General features: G+C 38.6%; 1 protein-coding gene across 2 annotated transcripts in view; it reads right to left on the minus strand.

The window, feature by feature from the left end:
* The window catches only part of LOC126188403 (protein GDAP2 homolog), a 1,021,851-nt gene that overhangs the window by 137,304 nt on the left and 861,849 nt on the right, over nucleotides 1-22,698 (minus strand). For both annotated transcript variants that reach the window (XM_049930006.1, XM_049930005.1), the window contains one exon: nucleotides 18,681-18,849. In XM_049930006.1, the coding sequence (XP_049785963.1) occupies nucleotides 18,681-18,849 (169 nt within the window). The remainder of the gene's footprint in view (nucleotides 1-18,680; nucleotides 18,850-22,698) is intronic.

Genomic DNA, 22,698 nt, shown 5'->3' on the forward strand with positions numbered 1-22,698 from the left:
ACCTACTTGTGTGTAGTTTTGTATAGGTAAATATAAATAATGTTTATACGACTGCACCTTGAATTTCAACTGCCAAAGGTTTGCACCTTGGATTTCAACTGTCAAGGGTTCTGAGATAACGTCGAATAAATTATTTCAAATTCTCTTTATTTGGTTGGCAAACAGATATATGGCAAAAATGCTTTATTTAGGCAAACAAGTCTTCTGACAGGAGAACAACATAGCGTTGACATCACGAAGCGACTCAGTGAATTTGGAATACGTGGACTTGGTGACAAACTGAAAACGCAATGTAGAACGGCTTATTCAAAGAATCGTTGTAGTAATGAATTTCGTGATTTTTCTCGCGAAGAAATCCATTACTGTCCGAAGAGACTGCGTCAATATTGATAAGAGCATTGAGGGGTTTCTTTCGAAAAAAATCGCGTTTTTTTCTCATTAAATCCTGTAGATGACCTTTACTGACATGCAATGGCAAGGCGGAACATGAAGGCACAAATGGCATAAAATCCTAAGAAAATTTGGTCTTATGTCAAAGCGGTAGGTGGATCAAAACAAAATGCCCACACACTCTGTGACCAAAATGGTACTGAAACAGAGGATGATAGACTAAAGGCCGAAAAACTAAATGTCTTTTTCCAAAGCTGTTTCACAGAGGAAGACTGCACTGTAGTTCCTTCTCTAGATTGTCGCACAGATGATAAAATGGTAGATATCGAAACAGACGACAGAGGGATAGAGAAACAATTAAAATCGCTCAAAAGAGGAAAGGCCGCTGGAGACGATGGGATACCAGCTCGATTTTACACACAGTACGCGAAGGAACTTGACCCCCTTTTTGCAGCGGTGTACCGTAGGTTTCTAGAAGAGCGTAGCGTTCCAAAGGATTGGAAAAGAGCACAGGTCATCCCCGTTTTCAAGAAGGGACGTCGAACAGATGTGCAGAACTATAGACCTATATCTCTAACGTCGATTGGTTGTAGAATTTTGGAACACATATTATGTTCGAGTGTAATGACTTTTATGGAGACTAGAAATCTACTCTGTAGGAATCAGCATGGGTTTCAAAAAAGACGATCGTGTGAAACCCAGCTCACGCTATTCGTCCACGAGACTCAGAGAGCCATAGACACAGGTTCCCAGGTAGATGCCGTGTTTCTTGACTTCCACAAGGCGTTTGATACAGTTACCCACAGTCGTTTCACGAACAAAGTAAGAGCATATGGACTATCAGACCAATTGTGTGACTGGATTGAAGAGTTCCTAGATAACAGAACGCAGCATGTTATTCTCAATGGAGAGAAGTCTTCCGAAGTAAGAGTGATTTCAGGTGTGCCGCAGGGGAGTGTCGTAGGACCGTTGCTATTCACAATATACATAAATGACCTTGTGCATGACATCGGAAGTTCACTGAGGCTTTTTGCGGATGATACTGTGGTATATCGAGAGGTTGTAACAATGGAAAAATGTACTGAAATGCAGGAGGATCTACAGCGAATTGACGCATGGTGCAGAGAATGGCAATTGAATCTCAATGCAGACAAGTGTAACGTGCTGCGAATACATAGAAAGAAAGATCCCTTATCATTTAGCTACAATATAGCAGGTCAGCAACTGGAAGCAGTTAATTCCATAAATTATCTGGGAGTACGCATTAGGAGTGATTTAAAATGGAATGATCATATAAAGTTGATCGTCGGTAAAGCAAATGCCAGACTGAGATTCATTGGAAGAATCCTAAGGAAATGCAATCCGAAAACAAAGGAAGTAGGTTACAGTACGCTTGTTCGCCCACTGCTTGAATACTGCTCAGTAGTGTGGGATCCGTACCAGATAGGTTTGATAGAAGAGATAGAGAAGATCCAACGGAGAGCAGCGCGCTTCGTTACAGGGTAATTTGATAGTCGCGAAAGCGTTACTGAGATGATAGATAAACTCCAATGGAAGACTCTGCAGGACTGCAGGAGAGACGCTCAGTAGCTCGGTACGGGCTTTTGTTGAAGTTTCGAGAACATACCTTCACCGAGGAGTCAAGCAGTATATTGCTCCCTCCTACATATATCTCGCGAAGAGACCACGAGGATAAAATCAGAGAGATTAGAGCCCACACAAAGGTATACCGACAATCCCTCTTTCCACGAACAATACGAGACTGGAATAAAAGGGAGAACCGATAGAGGTACTCAAGGTACCTTCCGCCACACACCATCAGGAAACAGAAAGGGGTGAATTATACTGCCACTAAAGTCTTTGGTCACTTACCAAATAGCATCAAAAGTCTGACAGGTAACCAACAAGTATTTAAGAAGAAATTAAAAGAATTTCTGAATGACAACTCCTTCTACTCCATAGAGGAATTTTTAGATATAAATTAAGAAAAAAAGAAAAAAAAAACAAAAGAATTATAAAAAAATTTAAAAAAGTTGTTATATTAATTTAATTATGTTTTTAAATTAACTTAATTATGTCATGTACTGGAAAATTTGACTCGTTCCATATCATTACGAAATATCGTATTCATGATCCATGGAACTAGTATTAATCTAATCTAATCTAATCTTGCGGAGTATGGATGTAGATGTAGATGAATTTCCGATTTTCTACTCCAAATATTAGCATCACATTCGCAGTTTATTTGATCTCAAAATAAAAACTGCTATGGCTCTGTAAAAAAAAAAAAAACTGCTACGTTAGAAAATCCTTCTCTGTTCTGAGAGATTTTAATAATTATTTACGTAGTCTCAAAATGAGGCGTGCGGCTGTAATAGAACCATAAAATGACCTTTCCGTTATTTTAGATACAAAAACGTGATTACTTCTTGTACCAGATGAAACTAGTAAACTCTGGCGCCATATACTACGCCTGGTAATGCCGATATCTGTTCACGATAACAAGAAGAAAATATATTGCTCACGGAAATCTTGTACCGTCGCACCGACTTAAATTATATGATTATTTTCACGTGTCAGTGTATTCTTTGTAGTAATTAGTAGTTTATTACTGATTACTAGTTTTAATGTTGTGTTTTAAGATACTTGACAAAATATTTCGTTATGTATTTGTAACGGCTTGCTTGCATAGGGGAAGAAGTACTACAATACGTGTTTGTTACATAGCAGAAGCATATTCTTCGATTATAAGACGGGCGTGAAGGAGTTCTGAAAGAACTTATTGCCGCGGCAGAAAATTACAAAGGTACAGGAATGGATTTACAAGCTCCGATATGAGTGACGTGTCAGAGTGCATGTAATACTAGGGTTGCCATACCTAGCTGGGATGGTGACGGGACACTCTGAGATGAGAATTCAGAAATGAAGTAAAAAAAAGTATATGATACAACTACTTTTTACTTAGAACACAGTTACATGGAACTTGTTGCGACAAAAGTAGTTGGTACAATATATTTTTCGGAAGATTTCACCTTTTGCAGCAAGTCTTTTTCCCCTTTTATCTATTTATAAAACTCCATGCAAGTTAGCTTGTAGTTAAACTGGCGCTGCAAGGGCGACCCTACAGTCCCTGGCAGCAGTCGATTTCTTTCATCAGTCCACTGGGCCGACATCAGCGAAAATACTCTTTCCACAGTGGCGTTGTGTGCGGGAATGGAAAACAAATACTCGCATAATTTTAGCAGTTGGCATTCACGTTCAGGATTTTCGATCTTCTTAAGCAAACAAATCCACTTTTCTTCCACAGAACATTTACACTTCCATTCTTCCGACTCACGCTTAGTTTCTAAAAAGCTCTTCAGGTACATATATTCCTGAAAACAATTGTCGCCTGAAATCTTTGCATCATTTTTAGTCAGATATATAATAGTATTTTTCAATCATCATCCACTCTGGGGTTTCAAATAGCGTCATCTAATCATATAATTGATATTTATTAAAAGAAATAGCCCGTTTCCCTAAACAATCAAATGCTATGGGATAGAAAGCCATTGCCTCTTCGTCAAACTTTAAAATCAAATTAATTACTACTGGGTTGGAGTCTCGTTCTTCAATACATTCAGATTCATCTTGATTTGCATGCAAATGACATTGGCAGTTTTCTTTTCATTCAGGACATCTTTAGGTGTCGATTAATTTATTTCTTATTTCAGTTATACAGTCTTTATTCTTCTCCAGGCTTAATACAAATTTGACTGCAGAAACATGAAGTAAATTTCGCCAATCGGATTACTTAAATAAACTGAAATTATTTTAGATTGCCTGTATTTGGCATAAAAAATTGTTTTAATAGAATTCTCTCAACTGCGCGCATTAACGACAGCCATCTTAAATGAGATTTTCACTCTGCAGCGGAGTGTGCTCTGATATGAAACTTCCTGGCAGATTAAAACTGTGTGCCGGACCGAGACTCGAACTCGGGGCCTTTGCCTTTCGCGGGCAAGTGCACTCTTTCAGCTTCTCTGATCTTACTATGAACATTGAAAAATAATTAAATATTTCCATTTCGATTATTTTAGTGTCGACAATTAAGACTCCTACAGCGCTTGATATAGCATTGAAGAGACTATGGTTCCTTCTACATTTTCTCTTAATTCTTCTTCAGTTTGGTGAAATATTCCGCTGCCCGCGTCGATGAAACCCTCCGAAGTTGGTATTGGTATTGGTTTTGCCTCCACAAAAAGCGATTCATTTCTCTAACGGAATTTGCAGTAGTCTTTCCTTTCATGATTTGTTATTCAGCGAACCAAACGCCAACAGCTTCTGCTGGATTACGTCAGTTTCAGTAAAGTACTGAACAACTAAATGAAACATCTTTTCAGCTTTGTGGTTCGATGCATCGGTGCCTATGCTGTAAAATGAAACTTCCTGCAATTGTTTTACGCCCTCGGACACGGGGTGTGGTGCGGGAATGTTTTTAAGAATCGCTGTAGCTTTGGTTATGGCTGTAGACTGCTTTACGGCAACTTTGGAGTCACGATACATTGCGGCATTCCGTTTTATAGTACAATCAGTTCTGCTGCAGCAATGAGCAATTCTTCCTGAATATCTTCTTTAATATGAATGTAGAAATAGGCTTTGATGTCGATGCTACCGCGAATCTGTTTGTATGATTCTTTGTAGAAATGCGATGCCACACATCTACGTTACCTCTTGAGATGAAACAGTTACAAGTCTCACACAATGCTTCCTGATCCGAATGTCCTTTCTTGACAAAAGACCATTCTTACGTAATCACCCGAAAAGTGACACTTTCTCTTTCCATCCTTAGCCATTTTCGTAAGTTATGATAAGTTTATTAGACGGTAAACAGTCGACAATAACACTTCAGTCATCGAAGGACACGTCACTATACACTATACCGCAGTAAATATTTCAAACATTGCTAACGTGCACTCGTTCATATTACTTTTAGAAGGAATCGCTCCTCAATTTGAAACTGCCCGATTCTTACACGTGGCCCTGCTTAAATAGTTCAGCCCCGTATAACTGGTAAGCTGGCAAACTTACTGACATAAATGTAACTGAGGCTGCATTTACATGTTGCGCTAACAGATGGTGTTATTTCAGTACTTGAGCGAAGCTCGTAACAGTATTTTGCAAGATCGGGACAAAACTGGGTATTTTCGGGGTACCGGGACAAGAAGGTCCATAACGAAGACGGCACCGATGTATCGGGATGGATGGCAACCCTATGAAATAAGCATATGTAAAGAACAATAGTGTCATCTGTTCCTTTCAAGATTTTGCTCCTGTCGCCTTGGAGTGACAAGATTTTGAGAGCATGCTTTCTAGAGTCTGTCTAGCTTCACACAGAGGTTGTTATCACGCGTTCCACTCCACAGATAACACTGACTGACTGAACGTAATTAACAGCGATGTAAAAAAAGCACTAGGAAGGTAGCTACACTACTCGGCTTTCTGCAAGGCCGGTTATCGAACGTCTTCAACTGTAGCCTACTGACTTCCTTTTCCAAGAGAGGGGAAGGAACTTTGGTTTGGGTGAGAACCTTTGAAGACGAGGTCACTAATTCATACAAGAGCACTGTATTCGAACTGCATGCAGCCCATAGAATAATGGAAATGAAAGGAATGGTCATCATCAGTATTTAGGCCGATTGGGGTGGGGGGCTGGGGAGGGGCAGTAGTAGATTCACAGTCCTCTGACTGTGTATCAAAAACTGAAGTGTTTCGTGGAATGTGCGTATATGACTCTTGGTGATGATTCAACCGCCAGACAAGTACATAACGGCTTAGTGCACATATTGGGGCTATTCGAAATGGCTAACTTGTATGCCAGCACTGGGAGCCAGCCCACCCTTTACCTCTCTTTATTTTATCGTCACCATCAGCTCAAACACTACGCTACACTTTACACACACCCGTCACAGTCACTCCTCACTGAACAGTTATACTTCAAGACAAAACGAGCGCTTTTAGAGTACAAAGTTCCAACACGCACATGGAAAGAAAACTACTCTGACTAAGCACCGAAAGAGCACCACAGGGCCTCGTAGTACATACTTACACTACTTTACGTGTTACCCAGAGATGTTTCGTTGCGTTAGCCGTTGACTGCTGCAGCTATAAACCCCCACGGCAGCTGACTTCGTACCTAGCTCCAGAAATACCCAGTCACGAGTCTCTTAGGACATTGGGTTAGCTGCAGAAGTCTCTTTCAGGGGTCGAAAGTATTCGTGTTGTCGCTGTCAAGGAGCTCCATGTTGCAAAGCGATATGAAATGGAATGGGAGATGGTAGAAAGCAAGGCGAATGCTCGACTTCGTTTTATTCGAAGAATTTTGGGAAAGTGTAGCTCATCCGTAAATGAGACGGTATATGAACGCTAATGCGGACCATTCTTGAGTACTCTTCGAGTGGTTGGGATCCCCATCAATTCGGATTAAAGGAAGACGTCGAAGCAATTCAGAGGCGGGCTGCTAGATTTGTTACCAGTAGGTTCGATCAGCATGTAAGTATTATGGTGATGCTTCATGAACTGAAGTGGGAATCCATGAAGAGAAGACGATGCTCTTTACGCAAGGCACTACTGCGCAAATTTAGAGGACCGGCATTTGAGGCTGACTGCAGAACGATCCTGCTGCTGCTAACTTACATTTCGCGCATGGACCATGAAGATACGCTGCGAGAAATTAGGGCTCGTATAGAGGCTTCTAGACAGTCGTTTTTCCTTCGCTCTATCAGTGAGTGGAACAGGAGAGGAAATGATTAGCAGTGATACAATGTATCCTTCGCCATGCACAGTACATGTTCTGCGGCGTATGTATGTAGATGTAGAGAGAACAGGCTTGTAACTTTCCAGACCAAAAATGAATACGTTTGCATTCAGCAGCATGAGATTTCAGAAAAAAAGTTTTTGTCAGCCATGAAACTAGAACGTACTCTTCGCTTCATAAGCGACAGACTTGAGCAATCAGTCTGTTTTCAGTACCTGAGCATTACTCTTCCACATTCGGCATTTATTGGTTTATAGAGAAGCTTTGGTTCACTAGGCGGCATTGTTCCTGTGAAGTACAGCGCTGATCAAATGGTTCAAATGGCTCTGAGCACTATGGGACTTAACATCTGAGGTCATCAGTCACCTAGAACTTAGAACTACTTAAACCTAACTAATCTAAGGGCATCACACACATCCATGGCCGAGGCAGGATTCGAACCTGCGACCGTAGCGGTCACGCGGTTCCAGACTGAAGCGCCTAGAACCGCACGGCCACAGCGGCCGGCTACACCGCTGATCATTTGGGACGCATACAAAAGGAACATCGTACTGGGAATCGAATCTAGACTACTGCTATCAAATGCCAGGATAGAACACAGATCTCCCCTTTGCGTTTAAGAAGTCGGATTCAACGCATATGACAACGTATTACATAAAATTCAGTGGAGAGACCCCCGGATGTCATCAGTTCTGAGACCTCCAAACGTAGATTATATGACACTTAGAACAATGCTTTAAAGATAGCGGATGTTCACTTGCGAATCAAGTAAATTCACAATCAGTATTGGCGGATCCATTCATAGCTGACAGCTTTGCGATGAACTTACAATGTTATCAGTACACTGACGTTGGCTACTGGTTAACTCTGTTTATAGGTCTGGATTTTCAATAAAAAAATGGCTCTGAGCACTATGCGACTTAACTTCTGAGGTCATCAGTCGCCGAGAACTTAGAACTAATTAAACCTAACTAACCTAAGGACATCACTCACATCCATGCCCGAGGCAGGATTCGAACCTGCGACCGTAGCGGTCGCTCGGTTCCAGACTGTAGCGCCTAGAACCGCACGGCCACACCGGCCGGCCCCGATTTTCAATAGCAGTCTTCAAGCTGTACATCTACTTCACACAGTCGATTCAACACTGGTTGTGTCTCCACATCAAAAAGATTCTTGAGCCATACTGGAAGAGGCGCAAATACCAGTTAGCCTACTGGAGCCATAATAAAGACATTCTGTAGTAGCCTTATGTACTGGGGCAAGTAATGCAACGTCTATAATAACCTTTTTGTAAGTACTGTACCTCACAGTTTAATAAAGCAAATTTTATTCCTTGTCAACAATCAAATGCGTTCACTCTTCAGATTTCTCTTTAGAGTGAGATCGTAAGACTGTTGTTATCCACCCACGTTAGTCACAACAATACAGGAACCGCTGTACGGGTTGAGGACGGGGGCATCAGCATTACATCCCACGTTTGCTGCCGAAGAACTAGCGCAGCGGCAGGCATCTTCCACTGCAACTTCGATGCTCTGAAACATCGTTGAATGACGATTCCTGGCATGCATTCCATTTAATAATTTGAATCTGAAGATACATTCTCCGGCTTCTAGAAGTTTGTCGGCATATATCTACGCTCCCTTCAGTACGCATAGACACCGTTCTTAGATGCCATCTAGGACATGACAGGGAAAAATTCAAAGTCAAAACACACGCCTGTTCCTGGTCCTATCAATGTTTTAAGGCGCTAGACCAAGCAACCAGCAACGAATAGCTTTGTGGACCACCCATTTTCAACTGACCTTGTCTCTTTACCCACTTCCAAGAGGCAACGAATCCTCGTCAGATAATAATTAACAATTGCTAAGTAACTGTTCAATGGACTGAGGCTCCCAATTTGCGTACATAATTACGAAAAATTATGTCGTCCTTCGAAATACTGATTATTTCAAGCAATTTCACTGACATACATTCGCTTAAATTCAAGTTCTAGCAGTTGGTGATCATATCCACTGAAGCGCCAAAGAAACTGGTGTACATATGCATATTCAAATACGTAAACAGGCACAATATGGCATTGCGATCGGCAACGCCTATTTACGACAACAAGTGTCTGGTGCAGTTGTTAGATCGGTTACTGCTGCTACAATGACAGGTTATCAAGATTTAAGTGGGTCTGAACGTGGTGTTATAGCCGGCGCATGAGCGCTGGAACGCAGCAACTCCGAAGTAGCGATGAAGTGGGATATTTTCCCGTACGACCATTTCACGAGCGTACCGTGAATATCAGGAATCCGGTAAAATATCAAATGCGACATGGCTGTGGCCGGATAAAGATCCCGCAGGAACGGGACCAACGACGACTAAAGAGCATCGTTCAACGTGACAGAAGTGCAACCCTTCCGCAAACTGCTACAGATTCCAATGCTGGGCTCTCAAGAAGTGTCACAGTGCGAATCATTCAACGAAACATCATCGATACAGGCTTTCGGAGCCAAAGGCCCACTCGTGTATCCTTCATGACTGCGCGACACAAAGCTTTACGCCTCACCTGGGCCTGTCAACAACGACATTAGACGGTTGATGACCGGAAAAATGTTGCCTGGTCAGACGAGTCTCGTTTCAAATTTTATCGAGAGGATGGTCGTGTACGGGTATGGAGACAACCTCATGAATCCATGGACTCTGCATGCCAGCAGGGGACTGTTCAAGCTGGTGGAGGCTCTGTAATAGTGTGGGGCGTGTGCAGTTGGAGTTATATGGGACCTGTAATACGTTTAGATACGACTCTGACAGGTGCCACGTATATAAGCATCTTGTCTGATCACCTGCATCTATTCATGTCCAATGTGCATTCCGATGACTTGGGCAATTCCACCAGGACTATGTGACGTCCCACACGTCCAGAATTGCTACAGAGTGGCTCCGGAAACACTCTTCCGAGATTCAAACACTCGCTGACCACCAACTCCCCAGAAATGAACATTATTGAGCATATCTGGGATGCCTTGCAACGTGCTGCTGAGAAGACAACTCCACCCCATCGTGCTCTTATGGACAGCCCTGCAAGACTGATGGTGTCAGTTCCCTCCATCACTACTTCCGGCATTAGTCGAGCCCATGTCATGTCGTGTTGCGGCACTTCCGCGTGCTCGCGGGGGCCCTACACGATATTAGGCAGGTGTACCAATTTCTTTGGCTCTTCAGTGTATGTTGACGTGGAAAAACTTTTGATACACACTCCTTGTGTCTGGCTTGTGAGTGTGTTTTCTTCGTATCGATTTGTATAAATTCCTCAGTCAGTGAAGAAAAATCCAGGAAGATGATGCAAAAGTTATATTTGCCTACAAAAACGCTCGTCCGAGTTATCATAAGAAACTACGTTTGTCTCAAAAATAGGTAGCTTCTGTTTTTTTTTTCAAAAGAAAGCATATTTCAACGCCAAAATAAAGCACTCTCCTACAAGTGCATGATGTCATCCAAATCATGTTGGAAACACGTGAATGAAAAAAACGTGAAGAACGAAACGCGAAGAACATATGACGACATCCCGACACTAATAAGAACTCTTTGGTAATAGACGTTTTTGAAGCTCAAATGGATTTTTGTTCTTGCTGCAGTTGCGGCTTAGAGATAGGGAAGCACTGTTGCTGGCACGATGATTTTGTTTTGTTAATTCAATCAGAACAGCGATAAAGTAAGCAATAAATATCAAAGTTACTCTCCGTTGTAGTCGGGTATTCCACATCGATAACAGCAAGGATTGTTAACAGGATTTCATCCATTAAAAGACGCTGAGGCTCCTTCATTCCACTGCAACATCTCCCTTGTTTTCGTAAAGAGGAGCCAGCGAAGGTGATCTGCCGCGGTCACGGGAGCTTGCTTCAGCGTCGAGGAGGAAACACGGCAGATAACCTCGCAATTGTGAATACTGACAACGTTCCTACTACGCGCCGTCCACGGGAACTAACTCTGCGACCTTATCTCCTCGCTAACGAAAGTAGCAGGGAATGTTACGGCACGCCACAGCGGCGGTCTCGCTTTTAAGTGACTCGTACACTCAAGACAGAAAAAACGACGCACCACTAAAGACTTATCCGAATAGGACAGAAAACAGCGATGTACATGTACAGACAAACAAATGATTACAATTTCTTGGATGATTTATTCAAAAGAAAGAGCTTCATAAATTGATCAAGTCTAACGTTGGTCCAGCTCTGGCCCTTATTCAAACATTTATTAGCTTCTTATTGATTGATGGAGTTAGTGGCGCATTGCTTTGTCAAAATCCCGAGATTCTTGGAGTGAACTGTCCATAATGCTCCAAACATTCTCAATTTGGAAGAGATCTGGCCACCTTGCTGGCCAAGGTACAGTTTGGCCAAGACGACAACCAGCAGAAATTCTCGCCATGTGCGGACAGACATTATCCTTCTGAAATGTAAGCCCAGGATGGCTTGTCATGAAGGGTAACGTAACAGGCCGTAGTATATCATCGGTGTACCAGTGTGCTGTAAGAGTGCTGCAGATGACGACTAAAGGTGTCCCACTACGGAAAGAAACAGCTCCCCAGACTATCACACTTGGTGGGCAGGTAACAGTCAGGTTTATATCCCACTGCTGTCCAGTGTGTCTCCAGACCCGTCTTTGCTGGTCATCAGAGCTCAATTCAAAGGATACATAAATGAAGACAGTTTTACTCCAGTCAATCAAATTCCAGGCTGAAGGCTTCATGACAAGCCATCCTGGTCTTACATTCCAGCAAGATAATGCCTGCTCAAAATTCAGTACACAGAGCTGCCACCCTTGGCATCAACAACAGCTCAAACACTGCTGGGCATTGAGTCGAACTGAGCACGGATGACAAGGATGACAGATACAGATACATTCCACACTGCTCTGACTCTATGCCAGAGCATGTCAATCATAGTGGCTGGCGAGTGATGGCCTGCCAGGTATTCGTCGTCATGTGACCAGATGTTTTTAGTTGGTGGGAAACCTAGAGCACTTGCAGCTCAAGGCAACAGTCGAACTCTCTCTGTATTGAGGTAGGTGAGGAAAACACAGGCAGCATAGTGTGTTGTATTTCCTTGTTGAAAGGTAATGTTCTGGAGACCTTAAAACAAGACACAGTAAGTGGCCTTAATGGGTCCATAACGTAACAGCTGTTTAGATTACTGGCTACATGGATGAAGCACCCAGTGACACCTCATACCATCACTAAGTTCTGATAAATGCAGTCTGCCAATGTTCATTGTCTTCAGAACCTACACACACACACACACACACACACACCACACACACACACACACACACACACACACACACACACACATTAATTATGAAGATGTATGCAGAACTATAACTCATCTGGAAATAAGACATAGTGGCACTCCTGTTGTTATCAGGCACACCAGTGTCCGTGTGCCCCTTTCAGCTGTTGCATCAAGAGAAGCCACAACAATGTTAGCATGCTACCAGCCTGTGATGCTCCAGAGTCTGTCCATGTGGGCACTTTTCATCTGTGCAAACAGTGTGCGAGTCGCAAGGGGCCATTGAGATTCCACATGATGTTGAGTATGGCTCTCCTGCACCTGTCAATTCCACATTCTCCTAACAATCGTGGGATTCCAACCATTGCAGGCAGCAATATCAGCTAATGACAAACAGTAATATCAATAGGTTGTATTCTTGCTGCTGTCCAATTCTGACATGTGCTGGTAGACATTTCTCCTGCTTAAATGAAGCATAACACAATATTCTCATAAACAACCAACATTCAAAGGTCATTTATGAATGACAAGTCCATTGCATAACCTTTGCTTATATGCAGAATGTACATAGCGTTACTCAAATCTACTTTGAGTTGTGGTGTCAAAATGCTTGTCATTTGGATATCCAAACACGTAGCACATTTCATGCCAGTTTGACATTTGCTAAAGCTTTCATAGGGTTGCAGTTTAATAGCCAGCAGTGTATATTGAACTGTGGACGCTGGCATCCTTTTGAACCGTGTGGCATAAATCTATAATTAACGAAGCAGTTGTTTTTGTAGTCAGTAATCCACTAGCCGGAAAGCTAACCTAATGGGCTTTTTCCAACATTAGAAGAAAACTAAGAAATTAGATCTTCCACTTGCCACATGTGTGATGCAAGAGATTATTTCCTCCTTTGATGACAATAAAGACAACCCTCAAATACAAAATAACGGGGATTTATACACAGATTGTGTCTACAGCTGTTGATTGTAGCAATTGACAAATGGCATACCAGAAGTCAATGGTACGCCATTTGTTGTGGTATATCACAAATGTGGAACCATTAACTTGGCACTAAGAAATATACCTTCTATATGCCTCACTGACTATCTGTGAATAAAATGCTTTTGTGTCATTGAACACTGTGACCGAAATGCTTGTTAGCTACAAGAACAATCTCTCACACATGACAGAAGAATCATATAAAACTTACTAGTTGCTTATAATGTAACACTGTCTTTGATTTCTCAATTAAATGTATGTTTATGCTTTCATCTTATCTTCTGAAACGAGTTGAAAATAATAATGAATACAGTTCATTTTCTGAAAAGCTTCTGGCCATCTGCACCATAATTACCACACATGAGAACAATGGTATGCCATTTATAAAATTCCTCAAATTCAGAATGCAGCCTTAAGAGCCTTTATGCAGTATATTTGCAGAAAATCACCTTAAGACAGTAAACCGATCTGATATGTCACATGGCAGTGTGCCTGTATCCTTGTGTCATCCAGTTCTGTATGCAGTCAGTGTTTGAAAACTAACAAACCATTTGCTCTCCCTGATACAATAATTCTAAGACTGAAATGTGAGTGATCTGTTTTACTTGACAGTGAAACACGTAATCTATTTTTTATCACAAAATTAACGGCACAAAATTCTGACTAGGAATTAGACAAAATGTGCTCATCATATGAATTTCAAATTTTGAATTGTAATTTTTTTAAGGTTGTCTAAAAAATAAATTTGCAAAATTTGTGTCTGCAATTTTCACACTCTCAACAAATTCAGAATCCTCCTACTAGTCATATAAAAAAGGCTTGAATTTGTATTCAAGTGTTTAAAAAAATCAGTAACTTATATCAATTGTGGATTATGGATGTTAAGAGGGAGAAGACGTACTTCTCTAACTTCCAATGATCATATTAAAAATGAGTTTGAACTCAGCTGAGAAACTAACTTTCTTTGGCACAAGTCAGTAACAAAGTCATCAAACCAGTTTGCAACTGGTTACAGGCTTAATGTATAGAATCACCAAGAGAAAGTAAAATAAATATAGCAAACCTAAAAATACAGTCACTTATGGGCATATTGCAGAATGCAGAAACTCTGCTTATGCAAATTGTAACCATGAAGAATGTCTTTTACCAGAACTTATTATTTCACTGGTTACTGGATGCAACTATTCAAGTCACTGGGTAATTTCAGTTAAGACATTTTTCTTAAGTATAAAACATAATGAGAGGCCCAATCTCACCTTTCAGCAACTTTTTGTATATTCTTTTAGTAAATGGTCAAGGAAAGTTAACTGATATACATTTAGTTTCAATACTCTATGGACAAAGCACTGTTGTCCATGTTATCTTTTAAGTTAAAAGAAAAAATATAATAAATAAAACACCAAGTATTGTGTTCTGATATAATTAGTATAATATTTCTTTAGTGCAATTCACTTGTCACTGTCAAAGAAAACTAGTTATTGCTTGGCTGCAATGAAGAATTTGCCTTCCCATCTCTTTTAAACAGTTGTTTGTGTCATTCAGTTATTGTAGTACATATTAAAATCAGAGGAAGATATTTGTTTAAAACAAAAACTTTCAGTCAGGTAACTGTCAAAGACATAGAGAGTCACATGTCTTATTTGCATAATTTCTTCTACTGATCTGAAGTGCAGGTTTTATGTAAGGAAAAATGCAGTGGTGTGTAATACATGACAATCTGTCAGTACTCACCGTTCATCTGAACTGAACACCATTGCTGCCTGTTGCAATAGAGGGGCCTGCCACTGCTGTGTGGAGCAGAGCTGTTACTCCTACCACAGCTCAGCTGGTACTGAGCCACACTCAAGGGCACTGCCATAAATAAGAGGAGGGGGAAGCCTGCTCTGGCTTGCCTCAGTTTGTGTGTGAACTGGTGAGCAATGAACACACTAATGTTTGTGCTTGGTTCTGTGACAACACTATAAACTGATTATGTAATTCTTGTCATTTCTAACCCTATTTCTGCTTCAAATGTGGTATATAGTGTTGAGATTTTCAATAGAAAACAGGTACTGCATAATTTAATATGAAATTTTCTGCAGAAACATAGGATGATAATGGAGTAATGGCAAGAAATAATAAGGAAATTATGTGACATGATTTTATGTATAATAAATAAAATATTAATCTATTTGTTCATATTGTTTTTCAGCATAATATTTCAGTGTGTCTTATAATTTGCAGTGAAAGTGCTTATATAACCACTAATGTGTGTGATTTACAATTTAATAGTGCTGTGAGTCTGGAATGTGAATGTTACCTTGGAATATAAACAAACCAGTAAACAATAACAAAAGACTGACACTATACTTACAGGCATGTATTAATGCTTTCATGTGCATTGGTCTGAATTGCAAGATTATGAAATGTAATTGAGTAAATCATTTACAGAGAAAGGCACAAAGGTGTTTGTTATTGATTCTTCCTTGCCTGGTGGACTGGTAACTGATCAATACTGGTTGCTTATTACCTTCACACTTGTACCCAGGTGAAACAAATGAATGTTATTTCACTGACTTCTATAAATCTGAGACAGCATTTACTGGCACTGAGAAAAACTTTTTATTATGTGTTGTAATGTGTGCTAGCATTTCTACGTTTTTGTTTCCTTTCTTGTTATTGTTAAGTAGCTTAATGAGGACTGTGTACATTGCTTTGAATTAAGGTGGATTACATTAAGCTATACAAGGATATCAAGAATTGGAAATTTACACACACTTTTGTAATGAAAAAGAAGAAAACTTCTAGTTTTAATAATTTAGTTTAATTTTAATTTACATGTGATCAAACAAAAAGATCAGAAAACAGTAATTATGTAATCAATCAAAACCATAATTTTCATTTTTCCTGGATAAGTTTATGGGATACTACAGTAACTGCTGGTTGTTAATCATTATAATCTCATTAAAATTGAACTTTACTAAATCAGTTCCAGCAACAGAAGTGACAAATGTTTTTTGTCTACACCCACTAACAACAGAACTAAATGCACCTGCTACATTTCATTTCTCACTAACTGATAAACAACATGTTTCTTAGTCAGATGGATCTTCACAGCACACAATGGAGCAAATTCACAGGTACTTATCTAGCCACTTGAGATATGACATGTTGTAAACATGTCACAATGGCAGTATGAAGCACCATGATAGCAGCTGCAGAAAAACATATATGAAAGTGATGACACACTGACTTCTTTGGGAATTCCTTTACACATTTTGGTGCAGATGTTAATTAAGTACACATATTTTTCATTATTGATTCTTTTGGTTTGTTTATATATATTTACTGTGCTCATTGATGGGTCTCAATGCGAGTCTTGCATAACTATTTAGTGGCAAATTGTTTCTGGCAGGACCATCTTCAAAGAAGTTATCCTGAGAAATTGCAACATATGTGAGCTGCTGTTCTTTAAAGTGGGACATGAGTCAATAGTGAAAATTCTAGTGTTGGTGCACAAAGGCCCAATAGTCATACTAAATTTTTAGCATTGCATGACTAGACAAATACATTAAATGAAGATGAAAGAAAACTACCACTACAATACTGATGTCCGTAGTGGTATGAAATTCCCAAATAATAAGAGTTCCAAGCAAATGTATGTAAAGGACAGAAATATTGCAGTTATGGTGGGCTGTGTGTGTAACATATTTTAAAGTAACTTTTCATATTGCTTAAAGAGAACATATAGAGTGCACTGGTTCACATTTTTAGCCCCTACAGATTCTCTGAGGAGTGCACTATTTAAGAATGAAAGCACAGAACTCTAAACAAGTAATCTCTATTCCCTGCATAATTCAGCTTTTGATTCATTAAGCTCTTATCATGCAACAGCTTGTCACCCAATGATGACTTTCCAAGCCAAAATGCAGGCCACAAAATAAATAAACAGAAGAGGTACACTCACTGAGTTGTGTTCTAATTAACAAAGGCAATTTTTATTTGCAAGAATGGCAGAATAATCCATTCATAATGGTATAATGAAAGTGAGGTAAAGGTTCTCAATACACAATAGCACCCATTTTACAAACTTTATTGAAGCTGTGGTCATAGTGAACAGAATATTTTTAAAGTATGAGCTCTCTAAAGTGGTTTACCCGTATCACTCATTTTTAATTTAGTTTTTAAAAGAATACAAACTTCAGATTTGTGTTTCTAAAACTGAAATGTTTGAAGTTGTGAGAATAAGATATGAATATGAGAATATGTAATTAACTTCCAATAAAAGAGATACAAAATGTGGACCACCACATAAAACAAATGGAAAATTGCTCAGCTTTCGGACCAAGTCCTTCTTCAAGATAAGCAAACACAAAAATATGTGTGTGTGTGTGTGTGTGTGTGTGTGTGTGTGTGTGTGTGTGTGTGTGTAACTATCCCATGCCTAGAATGTCCTCTATTTGGTGAGAAGTAATCCATTCTGATATACAAGTTATGTTCAGTTTAATACATTTGCTGCTCATCCATTTCTACTAGTGTCTGGACATAGAAATAACATACAAATGACAAGGAAATGACAGTGTGCATTGACTGGAAAGTACATAAAAGCTGTTTTGTGTATATAAATATATACATATCTGACTTTGTTTTCACGTCCATTCCCCAATATCATTTTTCATATATCTAGATTGAAATTCCAAATGCAGGAAGAAACAAGGACTCTGTTAAATTAAGCTTCACATCTTTTCTTAAACTGCTGTGCAAAATATGGGCAATAAGCACTACAGCTATAGCTTACTGTACTTTTCACTTGTCTTTGAGACTCTGCACTAGCCACATAAATACTATCATTCTCCTCTTTTCTTTCCAGGGCACACAATAGTGTTTGATTAAAATGTTAGATGGTACTTAGGTGTTATGATGATGGTTTGTGCTTCATGCAGATCACCAGTGTAAGTTAATATAACACCCTATGGAGTTGGCAGGCCTGATCTGTTTTAAGTGATTAAAGTTAAAATTATTTTATAAACAGAAGTGAACTCAGTGCCATGGCAGATGAAGTTATTACTTAAAAAGTTTTACTTGGCTGCAAATGTTCAAGTTCTGTAGATGAAGGATATGGGAAGTAAGAACATACAGAAATAGAATGTGCATACTGAAATGAGAAAGACCACTGTAACTCTTATTGTGCACCAAGAAACGAAAAAGGCAAAGGAAATGCTGAGAAAAAGAATAAGGATGCTATGAAGTCATACCTCTCTTTGTTCTGCATTTCTTTAACCATGAGGTCACCTAGAGGATCAGACTGTGGTCGCTCGCCCAGGAGCCGCTGCTGGTCGAGGTCTCCCTGCATTTGGCTAAAGGCGTGCTCCCCCACACTTATGGTGGTATCCATGTGGGAACTTAGGTCTATCGAATCATCAGCTGCAACATAAAAGTATATTAGAGCAATCTAAATTTTAATGAGAGTTTCATATAATAATGAAAACGCTGTTGACATCTACATCTTCCATTTGTACTGTGTTAATGACTGTTCATATTTAGGATCTAAAGATCACTAGGCTGAACCTTAACAGGGGGAATTTTGTGATAATTAATCTGCAAAACAGCACATCAAAGCAATTGTCAAATGCTGAATTTAAGGTTTATTATTCAATTCTATTCAATTTTGCTATGCTATTTATGATTTAATTAGTTTATGAGATTAAAAATGAAAATAGTTTTCATTTGGCACTTACAAATTTAAACCCCTCTTTCTTTTTATGTTGATTAGTTTATATTTTACAGTGTTCCATAATTATAGATTATATGGAAAATATAAAAAAGATATTAGAGTAATAGCTCTAATTTGCTTTTACATGATGATTCATCTACAATGACAGGTACAACCATCATAATGTTGGTAGAAATGTGGCAGATTTATGGAGTTTTTGACAATGACTGGTAGTGTACTTCATACGATGAAAAATTATTATTATGAAAATAAGTCATATTTTAAAAAATGCATCTATTTATTTATTTGAATTTTAAATTTCTTGCTAAAACAATCACAATGGCTGTGTGACCTGGCTATGACATTACAAGTCAACACACTATTAGTCAGACATTGTGGATATTAACATATTATGTATATTTCTTGTAATATCTCACTGATGAATACAGTCATTCCAAAAAAGATTTTCCCCATTACAGGAGCTCAAGAGTCTGTGCCTGGTAAAAGGAACTAAAAATTTTTACAGGTCTTGATTTGAATGAAGCTTGGTATGGCAGAAATCGGTTCCTACAAAATCTAACTCACTTGAAATGGCCAAAATTCCATTAATCATTATTTTAAACAGCTTTGCAGTTTTACCAGTTTTAGTACCATACATTTAATTTGGCACTGTTGGGAATATGACACAAGGTTTGAGAGAGAAATCCTCACTTGAAACATATCAGCCATCCATTGAAAAAGTCAAAAAAGGCCATGCAAAATAATTACATCTACATCACAGTTTCAAAAGAAAAACATTTTTGATTTTAAATTTTTGCATTGAAGGTCTCTTCATGTTGCATATGTCTAGGTTTATGGCCTAGAAAGCCTCCATCTAAATATGGCCTCCATTAATGAGATTATATATTTTCTGTGTTTGTGTTACATGTCATCATATTGAAAAGTATTCTAAACTTGTTAAGCACTAATCTGGATTCAGTGATTCAGGTAATTTTAATGAAAATAAGAAAGAGCATCAAATTTTAAAAATAGGGTTAGGTCTCAAGGAAATGAAGAAGAACTCCCAACATTAAAATTGACAAATTACAGTACGATAAACATTATATTGGAAACACTTTGAAAGGTGACTGCTAAACACATGAATGCGCCTGCACCCCTGTGCCCACACACATGTGCTCTCTCTCTCTCTCTCTCTCTCTCTCTCTCTCTCTCGCTCGCTCGCTCGCTCGCTCGCTCTCACTCACTCACTCACTCACTCACTCACTCTGTTCAATCCTTATATAATGGCAAATGATTATCCATAGAGTAGATATGTTAATTCATGGTTCAGTGTTTTGTATAGAATAATTAGGGCTAATGAATAGGACCACCTCTATTATAGCAACTGAAATATTAGTGTATTCTGACAAAAGTATAAATACAGTAATATTAATTGGTAAAAATAATCATGTTGTTGATGTAGTTACATATTGCTTTATTGGAAATCAATCCATAATATATTTAATATCTCACTGCATATTAACAAGAAAATATTAATTATTTCATATGTAATTACTTTGAAAATAATAATAATAATAATAATAATAATAATAATAATAAAATATAAGTTATGCCTACAGAAAAAGGAAAACATACAGTTTCTGACATCCCAGTAACATCTGTTGATGTACATAACAGCTTAGAGAAGTAAATGTAATAATGAAGTAAAGTTTTCAAAAAATTAGAACATATGATTTCTGACATCCCAGTGTAATTTGCAGATGTTGGCTTCTTTCTGTGCTTCTGCATCCAAACCTAAGCATATCAGTACATAATCCAAATTCACAACACTAGTTTGGCGAATAGGACATTCATTTGTTTAGGTACTGGACTAGGCAATCATGTCCCATTGTTAATCTAAAGTTGGCCATTGCTTCCCTCATCAGTTTGTTTCTGAACAGCTCACAACATTCTTGTATATTCACCCAAATTTTCCCTTTTGATTTACTTGTTAAGTCTATTATATGGGATTTCATAACTGTCACGTGAGTAAGTTTCTTAAGTGTGACAGATAGAATAAGTTTTATTGTTAGCCTTTAATACGTGTTCCTTTTTTTAGCCTGTAATACATGCTCCTTTTTTGGCCACCTTTAATATATGTTCCTTTTTTAGCCTGTAATACATGCTCCTTTTTTGGTCAATAGATCAACAGTCTCACTACTGTTGATTTCTACAAGCGAAGGTATTCACTGAAATGTTATTCCTTTATTTTTGTCCCTGACGTACCTTGTAATATTTTGGTTATGATTTGTTGAGATATCTTGAATTGCTGCTACAGGATCAACCAATATTACAGCTTTTGTAAATAAGTTAATTCTATGTAGGGTGTTCAGGAGGAATGAATGGTCACTATTCAGTCTTCAGTATCCTGTATAGACTTCATTATTGATGACAGTGGGATGGTTGCAAATGACCAACTTGAAATTGCTAATATTTTCAATGAAAATTTTTATTCAGTGTGGGAAGCTGTCAGTGACAAACATAATAACCTGCAGTATAATTTTAAAGACAATCCATCTGAGCAAAGCACATAGCTAGCCCCCACAAACTGCAAATAAACAATTATCATCATTAGCTCTCTAAAATCTTCGAGTTCCACAGGGCATGATGGCCTCAGTATTAATGATTTAAAAGTGTGTAGGTAAAATGTCTTTACTTCTGTCTGTAGGAGTAAATAATATAATAGAATCAGTCATTTTCCTAGACAGATTAAAAATAGCCAAGGTAATACCAATCTTTAAAAATGTTGACAAACACAAAACTGAAAACTACAGACCAATCTCAGTATTTCCTGTCTTCTCCAACATAGTTGAAAAAGTCATGTATAGCAGAATTATAAACTTTCTAAACATACACAACCCAATGTCTGAAAATCAAAACAGATTCTTAAAATGGAAATCAACTAGCAAAGCAGCTGCTGAGTTAATTGAAGAGATAATAACTGGCATCAAGAACAAGTAACATGTTGCAAGTATACACCTCTACCGCTTTTGACTGTGTGAATACTACTATCCTATTACATAAGCTATGGAACATTGGTAAGAGAGGCATTGCTCATGAACTAATAAAGTCTTACATGAATAACCAAAAACAGTCTGTACTGCTTAAAACTGAAAATGATGTTCAAAAATCCAAAATCACTAATATAAAATATGGAGTGACCAAGGGCTCAGGAATATGGTCCTCTTCTGTCTCTGATTTATGTAAATGACATAAAACATTGCACTCAAAGTTCCAAAGAAGTTCTCTATGTGGATGATACATCCATTGTACCTAAAAAGGAATCATTTAATGTATGACAGACCCACTGTAAAAATGTGACAAATGAAACTGTTCAATACATTAATGAAAGCCAATTAAATGCAAGCAATAGTAAAACATGTCTCATGAAGTTCAACAACAGTAGTTTTAATGAAGTTAAACTATACATAGGCAAGGAATTAGTATATAAAAAAAGAGTTTAGTGTAAAATTCCTCAGTTTCAAAGGAATCTAAAATGGGACACACATGTTGACACTCTA

This window comes from Schistocerca cancellata, chromosome 5 (genome assembly GCF_023864275.1).
Source record: "Schistocerca cancellata isolate TAMUIC-IGC-003103 chromosome 5, iqSchCanc2.1, whole genome shotgun sequence".
Taxonomy (NCBI): domain Eukaryota; kingdom Metazoa; phylum Arthropoda; class Insecta; order Orthoptera; family Acrididae; genus Schistocerca; species Schistocerca cancellata.